The sequence below is a fragment of the Delphinapterus leucas genome, chromosome 6 (genome assembly GCF_059928025.1).
Source record: "Delphinapterus leucas isolate spDelLeu-1000000601 "Yukka" chromosome 6, BTC_Dleu_Yukka2, whole genome shotgun sequence".
In the NCBI taxonomy this organism is placed as follows: domain Eukaryota; kingdom Metazoa; phylum Chordata; class Mammalia; order Artiodactyla; family Monodontidae; genus Delphinapterus; species Delphinapterus leucas.
Genome location: NC_143134.1, coordinates 114,563,187 through 114,587,773, shown reverse-complemented (window position 1 = coordinate 114,587,773; position 24,587 = coordinate 114,563,187). Strand labels below are relative to the sequence as shown.

Below are 24,587 nucleotides of genomic sequence, written 5' to 3'. Positions count from 1 at the left end.
TATTATTTATAAAGAGAAAATAGGGATTGTACAGTAGATAAAACTGGTGGACACCACCTTAACCAAGTGATCAAAGTAACCATCACCAGTAATAAGGCAAATTGACATCAAGTGCTTCTTAATATGATGTATGGAGAAAGACATAGTATCATTTCTGTGGTATCTCTGACCCAAATGCATAGCCTGAATCTAATCATGAGGAAGTCTCTGAAAAATGAAAATCGAGGAATATTTTACAAAATAAATGACCTGTACTCTTCAAAAATGGCAATGTCATGGAAGACAAGGGAAGGCTGGGGAACCGTTCTAGAGTTAAGGGAGACTTAAATGTGATGTGTTATTCTGGATTGGAACCTGAACTGGAAAAAAAATGCTCTAAGCTTCACCAAATTTGTATAAGACCTGTAGATTAGATATAATTTTATGTCATCTCTAAATTTCCTGATTTTGCTAATTGTACTGTGGTTATCTGAACGTTCATGTTCTTAGGCAATATACACTGAGGTATTTAGGGGAAAAGGGGCATCATATTTGCAACTTACCCTCAAGTGTTCAGAAAAAAGCTGTACATAGAATGATAAAGCAAATGTCACAAAATGTGAATAATTGGTGAATCAAGGGGAAGAGTATTTAGGAGGTATTTGTGCTACTCTTCTAATTTTTCTATAACTTTGTCATTATTTCAAAGTAAAAAGTTAAACAGAAAAAAAGAAAGAAAGAAAAAAAACCTGTTTGGATTCTTTTCTTTAAAGAAGCTATTTTCCCTCAAGGAACTCATTCATATGCTTGCCTCTTCAGCAAGTCTAGACTCTTCCTTAGCATTTTAGTCGACATCCCAAACTTTTAGAAACAAATGGAGATTTGTTTATGAGTTCCTCATTCCTCAGCCATGTGGCACTGGTTATGCTCCCTGATCATCAGCCCTTCCTGTCTGGCTCATTGACAGTGTCCACTGAACACTTTTGCATTGCGCCATCTCTGAATCCCCAAGGCTCATCTCTGTACCTGGTCAGAGCGGTAGCATAGGGTAGGAGTTTGTGAAACTGAAAGACGGAAATATCTGATTGTCTTCAGGGGAATAGCAAGAGTTGGAACTGAGAGGGAATGAGGAGGAACCCCACTGGCCTTCTGTGGAGCAAGGGCCCTCATACATGCCTGGACCCTGGACTAGAAAGCTTTGGACCCAGCGGTGCCTGGAAGCCTCTACCCTGTGTCTGGCTGCCAAGGAGATTTGTCTTGGAATGGGCAATCAGGAGACAGAGCAGTGTAAATTCCCCTCTGCAGGGGCGACTCCGGACTAATCCCATCAGTGTGGTTAAGGGTGAGCAGGTGACAGCTTTGCTAAACTGCACTTCAGGGTCCATTGGAAGTTTACCAGCTCCCTCTGGTTTGTTAAACTCACTGGTGGTAAATGAAGTGAACTCTCTGGCTACCCCTCTGATCTTGTGAGTCTGGGCACAGGGCTTTGGGTTTGACTTTCCAAGCTGCCTCGGATCCTCACATCTTGGTTCTTGAAGGCCCTCAGATCGATGGGGCTTGAGGTTGGGATATTTGGAAGTGAGGGGCCATGGATGAGTCTGAGAAGGTGAATGGAGGCCTTAAAAGCCACCCCTGGGATCCTCAGAGCAATGGGAGGAGCCATGGGACAGTGACAGGTAATGGAGTGAAATGGCCAGATTTTCATTTTAGAAAATTCACTCTAGAAGCTAAAGCTGAAGATCAGAGGGTAGGAAGGGACAACAAGCAGAAAGATCAACGTAGAGGCTGTTACACAAATCCAGGCAAAAGCTGGAATGAGAAGTATTATTTAGACCTTGTTCTATAACAGAAACGGCAAACGTAGCATATATCTCACCACCCAAACTTCTTGTTCTCATGGCAAACATTGCTGATCCCTCACTGTCCTCCCTTGTCCTGGGCCTGCGTGGGCAGCTCCCGTAGACGACCACTACCAATCAATCCAAGTAGGCTCACTGAATGAAAGACATTTGCCCTCTCCACTCTCTTGTTAGAGAAGGCAAGGAAGAGCATCAGTTTGAGGATATGCTCGCGTTTGCCGACAACTCACTTTGGGTCTGGCCCGGCCTTAGGCCCTGGGGGTCAGACCGAGGGTGATACCCCAAGTCAGTCTTTGAGGTCCCTCATGGTGCATTGTGCCTTGCCCTGCTGTACGCCCTCTGTGCTCCCACTCAGTGCTTTCGTACATCCATTAGCTCATTTCAACCTCACAACATTCCTGGAAGATCAAGGTTGTCATCCCCATTTTACAGAGGAGGAAACTGAGACCAGAGACTTCAGGTAGAGTGCCCAAGTTCCACAGGTGGTAGGTGGCAGAACTGGGATTCAAACCAAGGGCTGTCTGGCTCCCAAAGCCCTGGCTCCTTCCACAAGAAGCTTGTTCCAGCTGCAGCAGCTGTTCAAATCTGTCAGGGCTTCATGCAGAAAGCAGGACAGGTTGGGGTGGGACATCTTGGGAACAATGGCTTTCCCTGTCAATAAAATCCCCGGCTTAAAAGGACCTGGGAAACTTGACTTTGGAATCACCCTATCTAATCCGCTCTGTGTTGAGCCATGGAGAAGGGAGGCCCTGGCCCCTGGGTGGGGGCAGGGGGATCCCTGAGGGGGATGCTGCACAGATGGTGAGGGGCGGAGGCCTCTTGCAGTGGAAGAGAATAAAGTTTCTGTCCTTGCACAGTTGGAATGAGGGCCCCGGAGCCAAGCGGCCAGGGCCAGGGCAGGGCCAGCCAACCTTTGGCACGTGAACTGCCACCCTGAGCTCATGGCAGATAATTCTGCCATAGCAGGGGGGTAATAATTCATCCCCCCTGGCAGGCATGCATCCTGAAAGCCCTGTCTGTTCCTGCCTCATGGGGTCCTTGTTGGAATGTAGGGGGTCGAGGGGCTGGCCCCAGCTGTGGGCAGAGCTTAGACTGGACCCGGTGGGTGGGGTAGCGTCTGGGCACTGCCTGGGGGCAGAGGGAGCCTTTGTGCTCTGTGCCCTAGGAATCCCACCCCCACCCGCACGTCGCCCTGTTGGGGAGAAATGGCTGACATGCCAGGCTAATGCCTGCTCTCTCTCCTTCTTCTTCTGGGGCAGCCGGGAGGGGAGTGCTTCCCTAGGTGCAGCCTGGCATCTGACAGATCTACCCCATCACACCTGGGGTGCTCCTTCTGAGCAGTGGGAGGGTGAAGGGCAGGGGCCCTCAAACCTGAAGGCATGGCACGATATCCTGGGCAGCTTTAAAAACAGACCAAATCTCAGTCCTCGCCCCCAGAGGCCATGTTCTGTTGTTCTGGGGTGGTACCTGGGCATTGGAAGTGATTCTGAAGGGATCTGGGTTTGAGAACCACCAGTGTGGTGTTTTGAGAGGGTGGTGCCGCAGCTGTGTGACCTTGAACACGTGACATAGCAGTTGGTGCCCCAGTTTCCCCATCTGTGAAATGTGGACAGCAACAGTACCTATTTTGTGGGGTCAGTGGGAGGATTCAATGGGACGATGCTGTAAAGACTCGGCACTGGGCTTCCCTGGTGGTGCAGTGGTTAAGAACCCGCCCGCCAAGGCAGGGGACACGGGCTCGAGCCCCGGTCTGGGAAGATCCCACATGCCGCGGAGCAACTAAGCCCATGCGCCACAACTACTGAGCCTGCCCTCTAGAGCCCGCGAGCCACAACTACTGAAGCCTGTGTGCCACAACTGCTGAAGCCCATGTGCCACAACTACTGAAGCTCGCGTGCCTAGAGCCCATGCTCTGCAACAAGAGAAGCCACTGCAATGAGAAGCCCACGCACAGCAACCAAGAGTAGCCCCCGCTCTCCGCAACTAGAGAAAGCCCACGTGCAGCAACGAAGACCCAATGCAGCCAAAAATAAATACAAAAAAAAAAAAAAGACTCGGCACTGCGCCTGGCATGGAGCACACACCCGGACGCTGTAGACATCTATATCTATCCTATAGATAGTTATTGATATTTCTTCGTTTCCCACCTGCCAAGGGGAAATTTTAGGACTTAAAAGTCCTAGGGAGAAAATCTAGAGGGCAGAGAGAGGTCCCCTTTGAGGACCACACCAAGAGGGGACCAGAGGAGGCTCTTCACTCTGACAGGGAGGCAGGTTGGGAGGTGTTGGCACCTCTGTGTTTCCAGGAGCAGCCCACACTCCTTGGCAAGGCATGGAGACCTCAGGATCTCGGCTCTCAAAGCACCAAGAACACCATGTGCGTGCGGCTACATCTGGCTTCCGCACCTCCCAGCAGGTTCTCAAGGGGAGGGGTGAGCCTCGCTCAGCTTGGTGCCCGCAAGGCTGGCACACAGGCATCAGTCACATTGGATAGCCCGCAGTGCATGACACAGACCTGCCAGGAGAGCTGGCAGATCCTCTGAGCAGGGAATTAACTGGTTACAATGGCAACAGTAGCTACTGCTTCTTGAACCCCCACCCTGTATTGGGCATCACGCTTAGGGCTCACGAGACCGCACAAGCCTTGTCACTGCTCTTTCTGGCAGGTCATGCTGTTAACCAGGATGGTAAGGGTGCGCCTAAGCTCACTGAACTCTACAGCCTCTGACCTCTGTTGGCCATTGAGCTGCCTCAAACACTGAGCTGGGGTTCAGAGCTGCGTGCCTGCCACAGACAACAGAAACGCCACAGCTTTTTTTGCTGCCCAGGTCCCTGGTTGCAGCCCAGGATGGGGTGTTTAGGTGGAGTATTTTTTCCTGAAGATGGGTTTTCTCATTTTCATAGAATTTCAAGACAGAGAGAGTCACTGGAAATATCCCATCTGCTCTCCAACCTTAGTGATCTGAGATTGCATTCTAGAGGTTTCTGCCTGGAACCTGACTTAGGGATGGCCTCAACAAATATGCTGCACGAATAAAATGAAAGAAGTGTGGCCCATTCAGTGGCCATGACCTTGGAACCAAGGGTGGCTTGCTCAGCAGACTGTTCATGAACTTGCCCAAGGTTCTGAGACAGATCACTCGGTTATTTGCAGACATTTGTTGGGGGTCTTCTGGGTGCTGATGAACAAGTAGGGAGCAAGCTCTGCTTTCATGGAGCTCAGATTCCAGTGACAGGAGACAGGCCCTAAGCAGGAAAACTAATAAAAAAATACCTGCTAGTGAAGAGACGAGAGGGCTTGTGATGGGGACGACTTTATTTATTTATTTTTAAGTTTTTTTTAAAAATTAATTTTATTTATTTATTTTTGGCTGCTTTGGGTCTTCGTTGCTGTGCACAGGCTTTCTCTAGTTGCAGCGAGCAGGGGCTACTCTTCGTTGTGGCACGCGGGCTTCTCATTGCAGTGGCTTCTCTTGTTGCGGAGCATGGGCTCTAGGCGCACAGGCTTCAGTAGTTGTGGCACGCAGGCTCAGTAGTTGCGGCTTGTGGTCTCTAGAGTGCAGGCTCAGTAGTTGTGGTGCACGGGCTTAGTTGCTCCGTGGCATGTGGGATCTTCCTGGACCAGGGCTTGAACCCGTGTCTCCTACGTTGGCAGGCAGATTCTTAACCACTGCGCCATCAGGGAAGCCCGATGGGGATGACTTTAGACTCAGCATTGAAGGACAGTTTCCCTGGGGAAGCTGAGACCTGAGTGACCAGAGGGAGGCAACCACGCACAGGTGCAGGCACCAGTGTACCAGGCAGAGGGATGCAAAGCTGATGCAAAGGCTGGGGAGGATGGGGTGGAGAGCAGATGGGACTGGTGCTGGCGAGGGGGTCAGAGAGGGGAGGCCATGGTCCAGATTACCTAAAACCCAGCCATGTTTGGCTTGCTTGGGACTAGGGTCAGCCCTAGTGGAGTCTGAATTGTGAGAGGGACATGTTCCCATCAGCCTCTGCCATGGTAGGTGTGGCATTGTGCTTCTGACCTGTCTGTACTGTGGGGATTGGGACCCTCGTCATTGCCCAGGGCCACAGGGACAGTGCCCAGCTACCAGGCAAGGCAGGGGCTCTGCCGAGGCTGGCCTGTAGCTGGGGGAGGCCGGGGAGGGAAGGCCTGGCTGAATGAGTGTGTGTGTGTGTGTGTGTGTGTGTGTGTGTGTGTTTGGGAAGCTAGTCTAAATCCAAGTCACCCATCAGTGGTTTGAGAACTCCTTGGAGGTACCTAAGCCACCACGTGAAGGGCCATTAAGCCACATGGGAGAAGCTATTCCCTTCCAATCCCATCCCTCTGATTACATCAAGGACAATATCCACTTGCTGCTGGTTTGCCCTTTATGTCCCTTGAACATTTGCTAATCTTCCTTTTTACACAGAGCGCTTTGGCCGGCCTCACCGGCACGGTGTCCAGTGGGATGCGACAGTGCTGCTTGTTCTGTGTTGCATCCCGGTCACCTTGTGTTTGTGGTCACTGGCTTTCTTTTTACTATTGTAATATTCCTACTTAAAAAAATTTTTTTAAAGATCTTTTGTTTTCGTTTTTGCTGACAGCTTATAAAGCTTCCCTTTGAAATAAAATTATTTTAGTAAAAAGAATGAAATGATTGAAAAAAGAAATAGTAAACTATACTGAAGATGGTAGAGGGAAATGACAAAGATCACAACGAGGGTCTGTACATGAAGGACTGAAGTTTGAGAACATGGGACTAAGTGATGCTCAAGGCTCCCTCCCTGGGGTTCTCTCTCTGCAGCTGAAGGCGGGGCTGCAAGGTAGTGTCTGCATACCTTTGGGAATGGCTTGCTTCTCCTCTTCACTGGGAGGGGCCTGGTTGTCAGCCTGAGTTGGATTCTTCTGCCCTAGTTCATAATCCAGATCGGTTTCTAGCAACAAGGCCGATTCTCATAACAAAGTATTGTTTTAAAGTTATTAAATGTCTGTGTTATGATAAGGATGCAGACCATAGCATTTAGTCAAGACTTTTAAATCAAGCTTTTGATCACGTATTTATTTAGGTATATTCCACCTTGTTGCAAAAAAAGGTATTGTGGCAATTTACAAAAATAGATAAAATACAATATAATAAAAATAAAGAGATCAGGGTAAAGGTAAAAGCAGAAAGCCAGAATGAAGCCAGAGTCCAGTAGGAGACTCAGTACAATTGTTAAAAATAATCTCAAATTTGACTTTGAGCTTCCCATTAGCCAAAGCAAGGAAGAAAACCTGACTGGTTACAAAATTCCTAACAACAGTTAGTTTGGGGCTTTGGTGTAAAAACAGACCTGGTTCAACTCTTGACTCTACTACTTGTTAGATTTGTGACCCTGAGCAGGTTGCTTAACGTTTCTGAACTTGAGGTTCACTCCCTGTAACAGGGAAAAGTAATGCCAACCTTGGGGTTCCTGGGTGGATTAGTGATAATGTATGTAAAGGTGACTTCTAGCTCTAGGAGGGTACTGCTTGGGCCCTCAGCTGCCCTTTGTCCTCACTAAGCTGCAGGTCTTCAGCCATAAAAGGGAGTTGACATCTGTCCCCTCTGTGCAGCATGTCAGAAGCATAGCTGGATTCTAACCTAGTACTCCCTAACTCCTATCCAGGGCTCCCTGAAAACCATCCAGTGCTGTGTCCTCCTGTCACCAGAGTGGTTTCCAGTGCTGTCATGGAGGAAAAGGTGCTTTAGAACATACGGGCTTTCAGTAGCCCTCAAGTCATTCCCAGGAAATACCCCCAGCCTCACCTTTAGGGCTGCCTCCCAGACAGAGCAAATTAAATATTAAGGTCTAGAAATCTCTTGGGAGGACTCAAATGTGGCAGCCAAAGCCCCTTCACATAGCATGTTGTTCAGAAACACCAGAGACAACTTCCTTTGCTGTCACAGCTGAGGTCGGTAGGAAAAGCTAGCCCTCTCCTTCGTTTGAAGTACCTGTTACCAACTGTAATAAATCCCACAACAAAAACTCTTCCCTGCCTCCTGTCACCAACAGAACAAAATCCAGTTGTCTTGGAATTTTCTTTTCTCTGGTTTGGCATTCAAGGCTCTTTATAAACTGACCCCAACCTCCTTCTTGGGTCTCCTATGTAGATGCAATTCGTGGTTTGGCTACACTGGTTAAATGCAACGACCACCATTTCTGGAGCTGCTGCTAGAGTGACACAGAGTTGGCAAAGAACATGTGCTGACCAGCCCTGAAAACCTGACTGTGCAACAGGCTAAGCTGTTGTGCTTGGGTAAGTCCCTTCACCTCAGTTTCCTCGTCTGTAAAATGGACACACTCAGAGTACATACCTTCCACTGTTGTGAAGATGCAAGAATATGCACATGGCTTGCTTAGCCCACTGTTGATGCTCAGGTTATATTACCGATTTGGAAACCTGGCTTTCCACTTGACCCTGCCTCCACTTAACCTCTCTGGGCTCCAGTTTGACTATCTGTAAATGAGGAAAATAATTGTACCTACAACATAACCTACATACAAGGGCCTGAAAACAGAAGGGGCTTAGTGAATGTTTAGAGGCTGCAGCCAGCATCCTCTCCCCGAGAAAACCATTTTGCTTGTCCTTTTCCAAAATTGGTCCATTCTAACTTTCCCTTTTCTAAGACTAATGGGGAAAGAGGAGCCTGAACATTTCTCACGTGGTTGGGCTGTGATATCACGAAAGACAGAGTCTTCTAAAACCCACACCCAGGGCCAAGGGAAAGGCTGGGACTTGCAGCCCCCTGAAGAGTTTCTAAGTGGAGCCCTCAGAGTTCAGTTGGGCGGGGGAGGCTGGATGTGTTCACCACTATGAGTCAGGCCTTGCTTGGCTGGGCGTCATCATTCCCCTTTACTTCTGGAGTGAGTTACGGCTTAAACAAAACATCACCACCTGACAATGCCTGAAAGAAATGTATCCTGCACAAAATGCATTTCTTTACACTCTTGGGTATGCAGCTGAATTTCCCAACATGGCAGCTGGGTGTTCATATATACAGATACCTGGGAGCTGGCATGGGGACAGAATGAAAGAAGCAGGGTCCGGGGTTGTGTAGAGATCAGCAGTAAACACCCCTCAAAGGTGCTGGGATGACTTGGGTGCTGGGTGGTCTATTGCCTAGCTGCCTCTGAGCGTGGAGAATAAAGGATAAAGACAAAGCCCTTCTGGAAGGAGATCAGCTGGGTCCTGTTCCCAGTGTGGCCCTGAGCCATTCTCTAAACCTTTCTGGGCCTATTTCTCCTTTGTAGATATAGGGAGTCAGACTGGAGAACTTCTTCCAGTTCTAAAAATACTGTTCAAAGCAGATGTGGGGCAGGCCTGAAGGTCTTGTCCCCGGGGCTGCTGGGTCTGAGGCTCGGGGGAGCCCACCTGTGCACCCTCAGCCCCAAGTCCTGGGCTCGGGGCAGCCCTGGCACCATTATCTCTGAAGCCAGGAAAAGTCTGATCCACAGATCCCTTTCTCCTTCCCTCCCAGCTTTCACCTCTGACTCCTCCCTGCACCCAGAAGGTCCGAAGCCTCCTCTGGACCTGGTTGCCCAGATCTCAGCCTCCCCCGGTCCCCCAGGCCAGCCCACCAAATAACCAGGTTAGGACTGACAAGGAAGAAGAAACCTGTTTCATCCTGGTGCCACCCAGCCTCAGGCCTAGGGTCTTGCTCGTGGCCGACCTGGAGGTATCCCTGAGTGCATATAGGTTGTGGGTTCAAAGGCCCAGAGAGAAAGGATGAGGTGGACCCCAGGCGCAAAGGCTCTGGGAGGGACTGGGGAGAGGTCCCACAGCCTGGGTATGTGGCCAAAGCCAGCACTTCTGGGTGGAGAGGGAGCCTCGGGGCCTGGCCCAGTTCCCCACCCTGGTAGAGTTGCTGCAGCCGCCTGCAGCCTTCTCAGCTGCTGCTGCAGGAACAAATGACGGCACTGATGAAGAATAAGAGAAAATAAAAACGAGTACGGGCTGGGGGGGGGGTCTTGGAACGGGGGCTGGTATTTTTTCTCGGGGTGTGGTTTCTGCTCAGTGGCTGGGTGACTGTGGAGGTTTGGAATGTGGTCAGACGGTGGGTGGGGTGGGGATGGGGGGCTGGCCAAAGGCATGGAACAAGGACATTAGCCCATTAGCCAAAGGGCCCAAAGCCCCAGGGCCACCAACAGCTCCGTCAGAACAGGGGCCTGGGGTGGCACGCAGAGCTGGGCCTCCACCCAACACTAGTGTGTTGGTCCCAAAGGCCTCTGGTTTTGAGTAGCCCCGGGGAAGGGAGATAGACTTGAGAGAACAAGAGAAATGAGGGGAGAGGGGAGAGGGTTGGAGGTAGGGGAGAGGTTAGGGTAGAGCATGGTCAGGTCTCATCTGTAAAATGGGCTTGCCGGATCCAAAGTGAGGCCTCAGTCTCCTCACCTGTTAAATGGGCTTAACTGTCTCTACCTCCAAGGGTGTCAGGAGGATTAAGTGGGTTAGTGCACATGAAGCTCTTGGCAGTGTTGTGCAAATGTAAGTGATTATTACTCCACTGAGTGCTGAGGAAGCTTGACGCTGGCTGTGCCCACTGCCTAGCACCTAGCTCCAGGCCTGGGCCCAGTAAATAAATATTTGCTGAGGGAGTCCCTTGCAGGAGTCACTGTGGGGAGCCCCCCATGCCCACGGCCACTCCTCTCCCGTGAGCCCAGGTCTCGCTCAGACCACGAAGTGGAGGGTGTAGGTGAGCTGGTGACCGTTGTCCCAGGCATAGAGCACCCGCTCCTTGGGGTTGTAGTCGATCTGGGTGGTGTAGGCGTGCTCGTTGAGGAAGGGCAGCTGCGGGCGGGCGTCGGTGCCTGTATGCGTGTCGAAGGCATAGGCCACATGGCCCTCCCGCTGGTTGTAGGTGTCCACGGCGTACAGGATGCCGCACACCAGGAAGCAGTTCCCGTAGGAGTTTCGCCGCAGCCACGTCTTCCACGTGGTCTCACGGTGCACTGACAGGTCGCCGGGGTCCAGGCGGCTCAGCACAATCACCTCGGACGGGGCCTCATGGTGGTCATCCGCAGCGGGATAGATGACCCACAGGCCACTCTCGTCCACGGCGAAGTCAATGTCCGAGTGGCCGCGCCACTTCCAGGGTGTGGTGTCCTCGTACACCGCATCGGGCAGCAGCGCCCAGGAGGCCACGAAGCGCTGCCGCAGGTCGTACTTGATGATGTTCTTGGTGAAGGCGCGGTTGTAGTAGAAGGCGCCCTGGTATACCACGTGGCCTGTGCCAATCCAGTTGTAGGGCAGCTTGTACATGTTACTCCAGCGGCCTGCGTGCGGAGGGCGGAAGGTCACACCAGAGCTTCCCGAAAAAACCCCAGCCCACCCCAGGGACCAGGGAGGCCAGGGACCAGGGCTCTTGGGTGGCCCAGCAAGGATACTGAGTGAGCTATGGGCCTGGAGCTGGGCCAGTTATCTGATCCCATCAAGACAGTCCCATGAAGGAGGTACTATTATTATCCCATTTGCCGGGGAGAGAACAGGCTCAGAGGGTTCAAGGTCACTGGTTGTGGAACAGCACAGCCAGGATTTAGATACAGGCTGTTACCAGCCCCTGTGCTTTGTTTCAGGGCATTTGCCCACGCTGTTTCCTCTGCCTAGACTGCCATTTCCCATCCTATCTGCCTGGGGAATGCCTCAGCATCACCTCCTCTGGAAAGTCTTCCCTGATCTCCAGGCTGGGTCCCCATAGCCCCCGAGGCCTCCCTCTAGCACTATATTGAAATTGTTTCTTGAAGCCTTTGCCATGCACATCAGATTGTGCATTTCTGGAGGGCAGCTCATGTCTAAATGACCCTTTCCCCTCATCATGTTCCAGATCTGATAACCAAATTTCTGCCCTTCCCTGCCCAGACCTGAAGGTCCTGTAAGGCCTAGGGCTCTGCTCATCTGTAAAACAGGGTGATAACCCCCACCTCAAAGATATCGTGAGCTGATACACACTGGTGATTAGCACATAATAAGCCCTCAACAAGTGGAAATTCTAAGCATTGTTACCCTTGACAGTAAATTACACTCATGAGGGCAAGACCATGTCCATCTTGTTTGCTGTTGCATTCCAGCTTCTGGCCTGGGGCCAGCACATAGGGGGTGCCCCCAGACTCCTCTTCTTGGGGTGGCTGACCATTCAGAGCTAGGCCAGGCAGGGGAAGTCTGGACCACAGGAAACCACAAGGCAAAGGAGGGCCAAGTCTCCATGGGGGACCCTCCCTAGGCTACCCACACCTGCCTCTTTCCCATCACAGGGGTCCCTGACCTTGCTTGAAGTTTTCCAGGTTGCGGAATTCCACCAGGCTGTTTCCATAGTAGTAGTTGGTGACATAGATCTTGTCATCCCTCGCAGCGGGGTCCTTCATCCAGGCTCCCTCATGGCGCCCATAGCTGTGGTGTCTCACAGGGGGGTCCACGGCCCGGAGGGTGCCCTCGCAGCTCGCCTCTCTGCCTGTGGGGAGCAAGGGGTGCAGCATTTGGTACACAGACCCACAGACGCTGAGCCAGAGCAACAGTCCTGGGAACGTTATCTGGGTCTTACTTAAATCCCTCCTGAGGTTTTGTTTGCAGGCTTATGTATTTCTTTTTTCTTTCTTCGTGATCAAAGCAATGTCTGATCATTGTAGAAAACACAGAACATTCAGAAAAGGAGAATGGAGAAAATAAAAATCATTCAAAATTCTATTATTCAAAGAAATTTTTAAACATGTTGTATTTCCTTCCTTTCCTTTTTTTTCTCTGCATGTATAGTCATGCAGACATACTTAAAAAAAAACATGATTCTGAATATACAGTTTTAGGTATCCTGTTTTTTCCTTCCACTGAGCAATCTCTCACATCATTAAATGGCCTTTTAATGATGTGATCTCAAGGTTCCACCAGGCCGCCAGACAGCTGCGCCCTTGAATTTATTTAACCAGTCCCCTCAGTGTTAGGCCTTTAGATTATTTTCAGTTTTCTGACATTAGAAATAGGCTGCAAGGAAACCAGTTAAGCTGCAGCTGTTGTTCACATATCTGATGGATCCTTTAGGAAAGAGATTCCTAGAAGTGGAATGCACGTGGACCAAAGTAGGGAATGGTTTTGTCTTGTTATCACAGGTAGCCAAGATGCCCTCCAGAAGGACGGGCTCTATCGATCGATGACTTAATAAGGAAGATTTCTACCAAAGACACAAGCCAAAACTATAAACATGGAGATAAAAACAGGGCCAAAGACTAGACAGAGGAAATACAGAAGTGAAAATAGTTGCTGGATTTGATGATGGGGTTCTAGGTGACGTTTTAAGAAGAATTTGTTGGAAACACTACCTTGTTTCACTGTTAATGTTGTCAAGCTTTTTCTGTAAAGATCAGATAGCAAACATTTTAGACTTTCCAGACCACATACTTCTGTCCCATATTCTTTAACAACCCTTAAAAAATGTAAGAACCACTCTTAGCTCAAGGGCTGTACAAAAACAGGCTATAGGCTGTGTTTGGCCCACGGGCTGTAGTTTGCTGACTCCTGGGAGGCTTACTCACCTTGGCTGGGGACTTCTGGGCGTGAACGTGGCGTGGTGGGCAGAGGACTAGTGATGGGAGACAGGGTAGGGGTGGGGGTGGGATCCGAGGCAGGGGTGCCAGGGGCCAAGTCCGCTCCCTCAGAGGCCCTGGGCCCAGTCTCATCACGCTCTGCTGAGTTGGGCTCAGGCTGCCTGCCCTCCACCCGGGGTGGCCGCTGCTCCAGCCAGGAAGTGCCCTTGAGGGCGTTATCTGTGGAGAGAAGACCCTGTGCTCACATCCCAGCAGCACTGCCGCTTCCCGGGGTCCAGGCCCACTGGGTCCCAGCGCTGGGGCCATGGGGGAGATGTGCGGGTGGCCCCTAAGGAGTGAAAGGCCTTGAAAAGTGGGAGGTGGGGAAGGCTTCATGGTCAGCAGACTGGCTATAGGCCCCTGAGATGAGTGGCCTCGGCCAAGTCCCCTGCCTCAGTGGGCCTTGGCTTCCCCTTCCGTGAAATGAGTCATGAGGTCCACCACGTCAAGCTGTTGTGTTGATTAGAGGAAAATGTGCACAAGACATTTGCACAGATCCTGGCGAACATGAGGTGCCAGATGTGAGACCCCTTTCCCCCCTCAATGTCCCTTTGTACCAATTCTTTCATTTCCTGGATCCAATTCCAGGAGGCAGACACCCTTGCTCCCATTTTACAGACTTTCTCCTAGTCCGCTGCCCTGGAAACACCCTCTAGTTTCTCTCACCCAGGATTTGCCACTTCAGGTAGGGAAGGGCAGGTGCAGCCAGCTTCCCGTCACCTCTGGACCCCAGTTCTCTGTCTCTGCCCCCTCGTTCATCTCCTATCTCCCATCTCTCAGCTTTCTTGGCATCCCTCCCCCACTTCTTCCACTCCTGCTGGCACGGGCTTTGCTGATAGGAGGACTTTTTCATCTCCGTGGGACTGGTTTGGGGCCATCTCTGCGTCCTCCCTGACCTACGCTTTCCTGGGTTGGAATGGATGGGGTCTGGGTAGGGAAAGACTCAGTGGCACAGCGCAGGGGACAAAAACTCCTCAGCCTCTGGGTTCCAGTCCCACTAACTCGCCGTGAAACCTAGAGGCTGTCACTTCACCTCTCTGAGCTTGTTTCCTCTGCTGGATCAAGTGCAGCAGCATGTGTGAAAGGACTCAGCAGGCTGTGATGCCAGAGACAAAGGAATGCCGCTGTTGTTACCGCGATGGTGTGGCCCCCAGAGATGCACTGAGGCCCCTTGACTCCAAGACAATCACCTGACTTCTTCCTTTTCTCTCCCTGCTGGGCTTCCTCTTTGCACGGGGGTTTAGCCAGGCCCTGCTGTGGAGCAGCCCCTGGAGTCTCTCGGGAATGCGGGCACCCCCTCTGGTCAGCAGGCCTCGGTGGGGCCCAGCCTTGGCAGCCTGCCAGGGCAGGGGCTTGTTCCCACGGCCCTCACTGGCAGAGTCAGATGCCTGCAGCTGTTCCTGGGCAGAGCCCTGGCCAGGGGTCAGAGGCTCTATGCCGTGGCTAGGCTGACCTGGCAGGACTCAGAGCCAGCAGCTGGCACCAGGAGCTGGGAGAAGAGGCCCCTGAGCCCTGAGAGGCCAAGAATTGAGGAGGCTCTTGGGAGACTGGTCCCTCACAGTTCTACCCCTGGCCCCCTTGGGCATGGGCTGGGCAGAGAACCTCACTGGAGGAGGTGGTCAGCAGGACCCTGGAAGGGGGAGCAGGCTTGGGACACCTCTCAGGGACATCAGAGGAGAGCAGGCATCTGGGGAGGGGCTCAGGGGAAGAATCAGGAGCCACACCAGTGGGGATGGCCCAGAAATTTGGGAACTCTTGGAAATTTTGTCTCTTGTTTCTCGGTTCATTATTTTGTTGTCCTTCACTGTGATCGGGCAGGGAGCTGTAAGAAAGATACAAGAGTCTGTGGGCTCTTCTTTGGGGGGAAAAGAGTGGGAGGTGCTGGAGAGGCCATCCACTCCAAGGCCAGTCTGGAAACGGGAGGTGCCTCAAAGGCCCCAGGTCACTTCCCAGAACCCTGGTCTGGTCCCTGCGTTTGCCCGCCCACCAGAGGCAGCTGCCTGGTTATGGGTATGCTTTTTCCCACGAGACTGTGAGCTCCGTGTTAGGCAGAAAGTCCGGAAGGTACAGCACGTACATAGTGAACCTTCCGCATATCTTTCAATGAAGAAGGAAAAGGCCAGTGAGGGTGGAGACAGCTATAACTACTGGAGAGGAACTGAGTGGCCCTTTGTGTTGATTTGATCATTTCATCCCCAACAACCCCAGGACGAGCAAAGGGCACCATTGTATGGATGAGCAAAGGGCACCAACAGGTAACCCATGGAGCTGAGATCTGGGGCAGTCTGACTGTAGAGAAGACCCTGGGTCCCTGTAGGGGCCCCCACTCCCCAAGGTTCCAATCTTCCTCTAACTCACCAGCCACGGCCTCGGTCATCTCCTTTCTGCCCGCCTTGTAGTAGGTGATGCCTCGGATCACAGCCTGCTGCTGGGCCAGGGCCCGGGGCTTGGCTGTGGTCTGGGGGAGTCTGCCCTTGCCCTCCTTCTTCAGCTTCTCCACTTTCAGCAGCTTCTCCTTAGGAGGTTTTGGGAGGCCCTTGTCTACAAAGCTCTTCTGCATGCTGCCATATTTGTTGTTGTCTTTGCCTTTCCCTCCAGCTGTGTCCTGGGGGAGAAGGGAAGTCTCAGATTTGGAGGATGGTAGGAGGGATGTTGCGGGGCATCAGGAGGCTCAGCATGTGGGGACTGGTAATGGCCATGTCGCTCCTGGCCCTGCATCCCAGGTGCTCATGAAGTCACAGCTTTCCTCCCATAGTTACATCCATGAGTGGGGTGTGCCTCAGTTTCCCCACTCAGCTCTCTAGCTCCCCTGCAGGCTTGAAGCCCAGCCTGATAGGTTAGATTCCTGTTCTACTTCCCAACTCCTGTACACTCCCTGCTGCGGGTAGACTACAATGGTGTGCTCCCTGGGGAAGTCAGCTTCCCATCCCTGTCCCTCTCACTCATTGATCTTTGTGTGTGGGCAGGGAGAGGTTCTCAGGCCCCAAGGCAGGGTGACCAATTCATTACAGTGTGATGGAACTTTCCCAGTGTTAGCACTGAAAGTCCTGTATCCTGGGAAACCCTTCAGTCCTCGGCAAACTGGGATGGTTGGTCACCGGGGCATTGACCTTAGGGCATGCTGTTTCTAACATTTTGTGAATTTTGTTATTTTTGCTTCCTTTTAAATGCCTCTGATACTGGCTTGGCACAAGAACCTAGGGCCGGTGACATCACCCATTGTTAGGCAGGGTCTCCAGGAGATACAGTAAGTACAGGATCTAGACCTTCTGTGCCACTGCCCAAGGAGGATTCATTCTTACTGTGGAATTGGCACACGAATGAGCAGGAAGGCAGCTCTGGGTCAAGGCACTAGGCTTCCTCCTGCTTTACCAGCATCTAGGCGGTCCCTGCTGCAGACACAAATAGCCCCATTGTCAAAATGTCAGCACGGAGGCTGAGGGGTGGAGAGGAGGAGCGTGGGCTTGGCCGCCAGGCAGGCCCGGGTTCCAACACAGCCACCTTCTCTGAGTGACCCCGCTCCGTGTTTCTTCATCTGCCAAACTGGCGACGAGCATCCTTCCTCGCAGGTGGCTATAAGATTAACTGAGATAATGTCTGCGAAGAAGTCAGCTCCCTTTTTCCTCCACTCACCAAAACACAAGGCCGCTGTGGGAGTGGTGGGCTGTATCCTGCATGTGGAACTGGTCAAAAGGGCACGAATGGGACTGAAGTCTAGTCTGTACTCCATTTGCCAAGCCGCACACCCTGGTACGTGTCTGTCACAGGAAGGAGCCTTTGTACAATTTATCCACCCAAAGGGGGCGCCTCCTTTTAATTTATCTGGCCTGTGGGAGAGCCTTTTCTGCAGCATGTCTGCCTACAAGAGGGCCTTTTTCAAATCTGCCCGAAGGTGTGTTGTGTGTCTGGTGGCTCAGCCTGGTGAGGGCCTTTGCTCACTTTGTGCACTGAGTTTGAATATGGAAGGCTGGGTGTTTGCTGCAGGAGTTCTCCACCCCAGGATGGGTTGGATGAAGTGGTATTAGTCGGCTGGGGTCCCCAAGGCATTGTCCATCTACCCATGAGCAGGCCTGACCCAGCCAGGGGCCCAGCCGCAGCAGGGGAGGTTAGAAGTGGTTTTGCCGCAGCCGACCTGGTTCCCCAGGACCAGGCAGGGAGGGTCATCTCTACAACCGTGTCCCTGGGCTGGAGCCCCATGTCTGCCCCCAGTTCACCTGTGTTGACGGCTCACTGAGCAGCAGGCAGCCCCTGCCCCCGCCCTGCCACGGACTCCCCCGCTGTGCCAGCCCTCGGCCCATCCCGCAGCCCCGAAGCCCCACCCAGCTGGCCCTCAGGGCCAAGGTCCTGGCACACTGTGCTCCCAGCCCACCCACCTTCTGGCCCGTCACAAGAGCCCTGGCCTCACCTGAGCCTTACTGCCAGGCCTGGGGGCTGGGGCAGCGGCGGGCGCCGTGGCCGCGTCCTTCTGCAGCAGCTGGAGGCCCAGGCTGGAGAGCTCCTTCTTGATGCTCATCATGATGGCTGAGTGGTTCTTGTAGTGCCCCAGCTGCTCCCTGAAGTGGCGCATGCTCTCCCTCACCACCTCGTTCTCCCGGCTCAGGTTGGCCTTGATACTCTGTGGGGGCGGGACCCAAGACCTTTCCAGCCTCTGACTGTCCCCAGCCCCGGGGGACACCCCAGCTTCTGCCATAAGGCTTTGCTGCCCAGTCTCCTGAGCAGGGCCTGGGGGAACGGGCGGGGCGTTCCCTCCCTTCCTCCCTGCCTTCCTTTCCTTTGCACGTTGCTTTCTCACTTGAGCCTATTTTGGGAACTCTTGCATATCTGTATATATAGCACTCCCCATACCTTTTACTCGCCACACAGTTTCCACTGTATGGATGGGCCAAAATGTATTTAGCCAGTCCCTTACGGATCCACCTTTTAAGTTGCTACCAATCTTTTGCTACTTTAAAATTACCTTTTAATTTAGCAAGTAATACATAAATACCTCTTTTTAATAAAATACTCAAACACCGGAACTCTGTGGGGTTTTGCTACGGTCTCTGATCCCTTCCTAGTCTCCAGGCCTCCGACTTCTCTCCTGGGCAGGCTTGGCTCCTCCCACTGCACCAAGCCCCACCTTTACTCTTCCTCTTGTTCTCCTGCCCTGCCTCTTTGTCTCCCTACTGCTGGGGACTCTGCCTGGCTTTAGCAGCCCCTAGCCCCACTCCCACCTGGATCACAGGGTGGACAGAAGGCACACTGTGTAAGGCAGGTTTCTCAACCTCAGCACTACTGACATTTGGGTGCTGTAGGGCTGCCCTGTGCACTGTAGGATGTTTAGCAGCATCCCTGGCCTCTGCCCGCTAGGACCGATAGCATCCGCCACCCACCTCCCCCAAACTGTGACAACCAGAAATGCCTCCAGATAGTGCCAGCTGTCCCCTGGGGAGCAAAATCACCCCTGGTTGAGAACACTGATGTAAGGGAAGAAAGCAGAAGGAAGCTGGGACCCCAGATTGTCACCTGACCTCCTGCGATGTTTTTCCCTTAGGCAGAAGAAGCCATCTCCTCCTCAGTGAGGCTGTTCTCTCCGCCTCCCCCCAGTGTTAGCAAAAACTTTTTCTTTTTCTTTTTTTTTCATAGCTATCACTTAGTGAACAGAAGCAAAGCACAGATAATGCAAAACAGAAGATAATTTAAAAATCATTTCCTTGTGGCTGCAGAAATCATTTCTGGTTTGTTCCAGGCTCTGCAGACATACCCTCCAGATTGTCTGGCTCACAGTTGCGTGAAGTGAGTTAACATTTCCTAAGATTACCAGAGGAGAGGTCAAAGGAGGCTAACTGTAGAACCAACAACAGGAGAGCCTGGCATGTACTAGATGCACAGGAAATACTGGTGCACAGTAGAAATTCAACGATTGTTACCATTCTGCCATGCTGGCATGGGCCTGGCACATAAGAGATACTCACCAAACACTTTTTGAATAATTGAAGCCACTGTGACCCCAACTTTGGGCTGAGTAAGGGGTTAATCTCCTCTCGTGGGTCACAGGATGCCCAGGTGCCCCCCTCCCTGTGGAAAGGAAGCTGGGAAAGGAAGCCTTCACGCCCCTCCTGGCAGCTGCATATCCCCAGGCTCCCAGCAGCCCAGCAGGGACCGGATGCAGGAAACAGGCGGAGGCCAGGCTGTGCCAGCAGAGATGCAAACCTCAAACCTGCAGCCTGAACCTCCATGCTCACTCAACTCTGTCCCTGTCCTCAGGGGGCAGTATCAGCCACCCGCCCAGCCCTCCAGCACATTTACCCTGACCAGGAGAAGACACTTAGCACCTCTGCCTCCACGGTAGGTGGGTCCTTGAACAGCCATGCTACCTCGAGCCTGGCCCCCGTGAGCTTGGCCAGTCCTGCACAATGCTGGTGTTTCATGCAAATGGTTGCCCCAGACTTGTGCAATATATGGGCCCTGGTCTTGAGGAACTGAGGGCGACTGCAAGTTTCAGCCCCCTCTGCACCTCTTTCATACAACCAGCAGGTGCCTCAGTTTCTCCACCCAGCCTTCCAGCTTCCTACAGGCCCTTGAGGCCCAGTCAGACCTCTTCCTCAAAGGCTGGACCCTGTGGCCTGTATCTCCTTCTCCCAGCTCCCTGCAGGAGTCCAGCTTCTAACAGCCACCAGGGTCCAGACAGAATTGCCTAGGCCCCTTCGGACACTGCCCTTGGCCGCCAGCACTGCACCAGCCTGGCCTCTGTTTCGAGCCCTGCCCTTACCTCTTCCAGCGTGTTCATCTGGGAAGCCACTTTGTGGACGTAGGCGTGCACCTTCATCAGGTCCATGCTGTACAAGGTGCCCTCCAGGAGATCCACCATGGACTGCAGCTGCCCGGGGAAGGGTGAGGGTTAGGGAAAAGGCACAGCACGCGGCCAGGCACAGAGGGTGCAATAGGAGCCCCACCAGAGCATGAACCCCAGAGCCTCAGAGTGATCTGCTTGACTAGACCCAGCCTGCTCATAAACACAAGAAAAGCTCTTTTGAGCACCTCCATATGGCAGACACTGTATAGGGGCTTGAATGAGCCATTTCACTTAATCCTGAACAACCCCACGAGGTGTGTAGTGGACATGGGGGGAGCTCCATCCACATCCCCTGGATCCCTGCTTCTGTTTCTTGTGCCCAGCCTTGGCTTCCATGTGCCTCCTTTTAACAGTCTGCATCTGTGACTCTCTTCAAAGAGCCATTTGCCCACCAAAATGCCTGGGAGTCTACGTCCTCCTGGGGCAGCCTGTAGGCAATGCCTGATTGGTGTGGGCATCTAGTAGCCCAGCATCCTAGCTAGAGTGGCCAAGATGCCAGCGAGAGTGTCAGGGAAACCTTGGCACAAGGAGCCGGTTGGGAGATCAGCTTTCCCTTGCTTCCAGCGGGTGGTTCCTCCAGCCACCCCTGTACACGCTCTCAGGGCCTGAGCATGGTGGCGCTCCTGTCTGGCCTTGGCCAGCTGTTTCCAACACAGTTTTACTCCCACTCTCCCAGGGGTGTTCAAGCTGTTTTAAGCCAGAGGGTTCTTCTCTGAATAGACTTTGATCTCTAAAACAGAAAAAGGGGGTGGGGGCTCTGGTGGAAGCAGGGATAGGGCCTCGAGTCTTCTCTGTTCCCCTACAACCTTGTTCAGACTCCGAGGGGTTGCATGGTACCCCAGGGCTCTGTGGAGTTCAGTTTGAGGACCATGCACGGAGACTCTCCTGGGCCTCAGCTTCCTTCTCTGTGAAATGGGCAGCAGGGTTGTGGAGCGGAGCAGTGCCGTCTGGATAGGGCTCAGCTCAGAATGGGCACACAGCAAGGCCTTCATGAATACCAGCAATGATTACTATTCCAGGCGGCTAAATGGGACCTTCTAGCTTCACTTCTGCTGCCTTCATGGCCACCAAAACTGGCTTCCCAAAGCACAGCTTTGACCATGGGTCTCTTCCCTGCTAGATTACTTGCTGTGGCTCCCCACTGCCCAAGTGTGACTACTTATCTCCTGACCCTGGCATTCAAGCCCTTCTTGATCTGCCCCTGCCACCTTCTTCGGCCTCAGCAAATGTTCACTCTGGGCCAGGCATTCAGGACAGTGATGACAATACAGACACGAGCCTTCATGGTCCTTTACAGGCTGTCAAGGAGTGCAGAGTAACACAGAGGTGCCTGGATCGGGGAATGCAGGTGGGAACACACACAGGTGCCCAGGTCATTAACGATGGGGCACTGACCTTGTCTGGGAGTGTGTGTGGTTTAGTAAAGTCTGCCAGCAGGAAGTTTTGTTTGAACTGAGCTCTGGAGAAGGAGCACAAATCAGACAACGATGGCCGGAGAAGGACATTCCAGGCAAAGGGAACAGCTCGTGCAAAGAGCTGGAGGTGCGAAGACACATGGTGTGTTTGAGCCAAGCAACTCAAAATGTAGTCTGCGGACCAGCACAAGTCCAAGCTGCTCGTTACCAGTCTGTGATAAAATAATTACAAAAAGCAAGCGTAGGCTTTTATAAACTTTCAGAGCCATTTGACAGAGAAATTTTATATCTGTAGACTCTAATAATACAACACTGGACTTGTATTTTGCGTGCCTGTTTCTATTCCAATTCATTTTCCTAACAATTCATTTTTACAGTATTTTACAAGAGTGTTGGTTCTTGACAGATTTTATTTTTGACCGAGCCACGTGGCTTGCAGGATTTTAGTTCCCTGATCAGGGATCAAACCTGGGCCCCTGGGAATGAGAGCGCCAAGTCCTAACCACTGGATCGCCAAGGAATTCCCAGTTCTTGACAGATTGTTTGAAAAGCTGGTCTTTCACCACATACGGTTTGAGAAGTACAGTGTGGAACTGACAGGCGGCTAGTGGGGCTGGGGCAGAGAGAGGGCAGGGAGGCACCCTGGGTCACACCCACTCCACTTACTCTCACCCAGAATGTTCTTATTTCTGCTCTGCTCGAGGGACTCCTACACATCCCTCAAAGCCCAGCTGTAATGTTACCTCCTCCTCTGGGTTCCCACAGTCCCTGGGACGTCCATTGGCCTGGCACTGACCGCACTGCCATTACTGGGGTCAGGAGCTGTGTCCCCATAGGGCTGGAATTCCTCAAGGGTGGGGCCATGCCGAATTCAGGTCCAGAAGGAAAGGGAATCTAGAATCCCATTCTTCCTCCTCAGAGCCATGCAACTAAGGCTAAATCACAGCTGCAGTTCTTAGCTTGAGGGGAAGGGTTGGGGTAGAGACAGGGGCAGGTATAGGGTGGGTTGCCCTGTTCCCCTCCACAGGGGCTTCCCCTAACCTCCTCTCCTGGGGGGGCTGCCCACTGAGGGAGGGGGAGCCTAGCCAAATGAGAGGGGCCTCAGCTCTGTCTCCTACTGCCTCTGTCCACTTCTCCTCTTGGGGCTCACTGGGTACCTGTCGGGTACTCACTTACACTCCTACAGTGTCAAGGAGGCAGAGTATCTTCTCTGTGTTCCTCCTACGACCCCTCCTGCTGGGTTAATCCCACCACTGCCCCACTCCAGTCCTTTAAGGCTGAATAAAACCACCCATGGCTGCTGTGCACTGAAGGGACAGCTCCCGGCTGAGAGAACTGCCCAGTGACCTCTCCACTGGGCAAGGGGACACAGCAGAGAATTCCTGGATTCAGATTTCTTGCTGTGTTATGTTAGGCAAGTCACAGTTCCTCTCTGGGCCTCAGATTCCTCCCTCAAGTAAAGCTGGGAACATAAGTTCCCTCTCCAAAGGGCTGTAGGAAGGATTAAATTAGCCAGCATTTAGGAAAAGGTTTTGTCTATCCTCATGTCAAGTATGCTTACAATTCAGTTGTTGAGAAGTGGATTTGAGCAAAAGTTGGTTTTGTCCCTGTAACTGAAGACTGGCCTATGGCTTCAGTGCCTGGAGTCTGCAGGGCCCTACTGGGTTTGGGAGACAGTGTGGTCCAGGAACTGCCAAGTTGTCAAGAGGCCACTTGGCCTAAAATTCAGTCACCACCCCCAACTTCGAGAGTTTTGGTATCCATCCAGTAGTTACAAAAATAAAACTAAAGTTAAATTTAAAGAAAACATTTTTAGCCAAATGTCGGGAGACAGTTCTTCCCAGGCCTCTTGCTTTTCTGCATGTCTTGCCTGCAGAGGCACTGACTGTCCTTGTTCCAGGCCATCTTGTTGCAGAGTGAACAGCCTTGGAGCATCCAGAGAGTGTTTCCCTCTGGAGCAGGGAAGGTGTGCTTGGTGCTCATTATAAGAGATCTGGATTCTCTAAGTTGGGGCTCCTCTCTTGGAAAACATCCCACTGTGTGTGCAGGTGTTATCTGGCCCTCACTGCATCACCCTGTGGGAAGTGAGTGGGAGAACCAGTGCAAGAAAGTGGAGACACTCTGGCGACTGTGAGTAATAAAGTCCTTTGTCTCTGGCTCGTGTCTACTGCCAGCGTCCATGAAACTAGCAGGCTAACTTGTTAGCTTACAAGTAGGGTAACATCTCAGTCAACTTCACGGTTCTTGACACGAAAAGGGCAAAACAGACACATGTTTGGAAGGAATTATAAAAGAAAAGGATCCTCTCAAAAGCCACCAAATTATCTGGCTATTACAGAAAGGAAGACAGGAGAGCAGGGTGATTTAGAACACATGCTTTGGACACAGCAGGCCGTGAGTTCACATCCCAGCCCCACCAGGCCCGCCAAGCACGGAGTTGCGCATGGTGTGAATGGCACGAAGGTGCCAGGCTGGATGGGGGACTGTGGTCTCCCTGCACATGCCTGTCCAAGCCATGGGTCCTGGTGGTGGGCCCGGCACAGGGCTGTGTCACGTAGAAGTGGCGCCTCTTTCTAATCTTCCTATGGTGGGGTGGGGGGAGGGGACTATAAGCCCAAAATTTACATAAAAATATGGTATAGACTTGCGGCTGCATGTCATTATGTGAGAGCTTGGGCCAGTTACCTAACTTCTCCAAGCCTCAGTTTTCTTGCCTCTAAAATGAGGACAAAGATCCCATACTTCACAAAATGGTTTAAGAATTTAGAGAAATAATGTTAAAAAAAAAAAAAGAAAAGAGCTCAGCACAACATCTGGCACGAAGGCGGTACGTGAATATGGGAAACGTTATTACATAAAAAACAATCAAATGCCACAAAATACTACGTGGAGGTGCTGACAGATGACCTGGTTGGGTAAAACA

General features: G+C 52.1%; 1 protein-coding gene across 1 annotated transcript in view; it reads right to left on the bottom strand.

Annotated features, from left to right (window-relative positions):
- Nucleotides 1-5,248: 5,248 nt before the first annotated feature.
- The window catches only part of OLFML2A (olfactomedin like 2A), a 35,705-nt gene continuing 16,366 nt past the window's right edge, over nucleotides 5,249-24,587 (bottom strand). The window contains exons 3-8 of the mRNA XM_022578762.2: nucleotides 20,166-20,273; nucleotides 17,820-18,029; nucleotides 15,773-16,019; nucleotides 13,364-13,594; nucleotides 12,106-12,291; nucleotides 5,249-11,119 (exon numbers count right to left, since the gene is read on the bottom strand). Of these exons, the coding sequence (XP_022434470.1) occupies nucleotides 10,515-11,119; nucleotides 12,106-12,291; nucleotides 13,364-13,594; nucleotides 15,773-16,019; nucleotides 17,820-18,029; nucleotides 20,166-20,273 (1,587 nt within the window). The 3' untranslated portion in view covers nucleotides 5,249-10,514. The remainder of the gene's footprint in view (nucleotides 11,120-12,105; nucleotides 12,292-13,363; nucleotides 13,595-15,772; nucleotides 16,020-17,819; nucleotides 18,030-20,165; nucleotides 20,274-24,587) is intronic.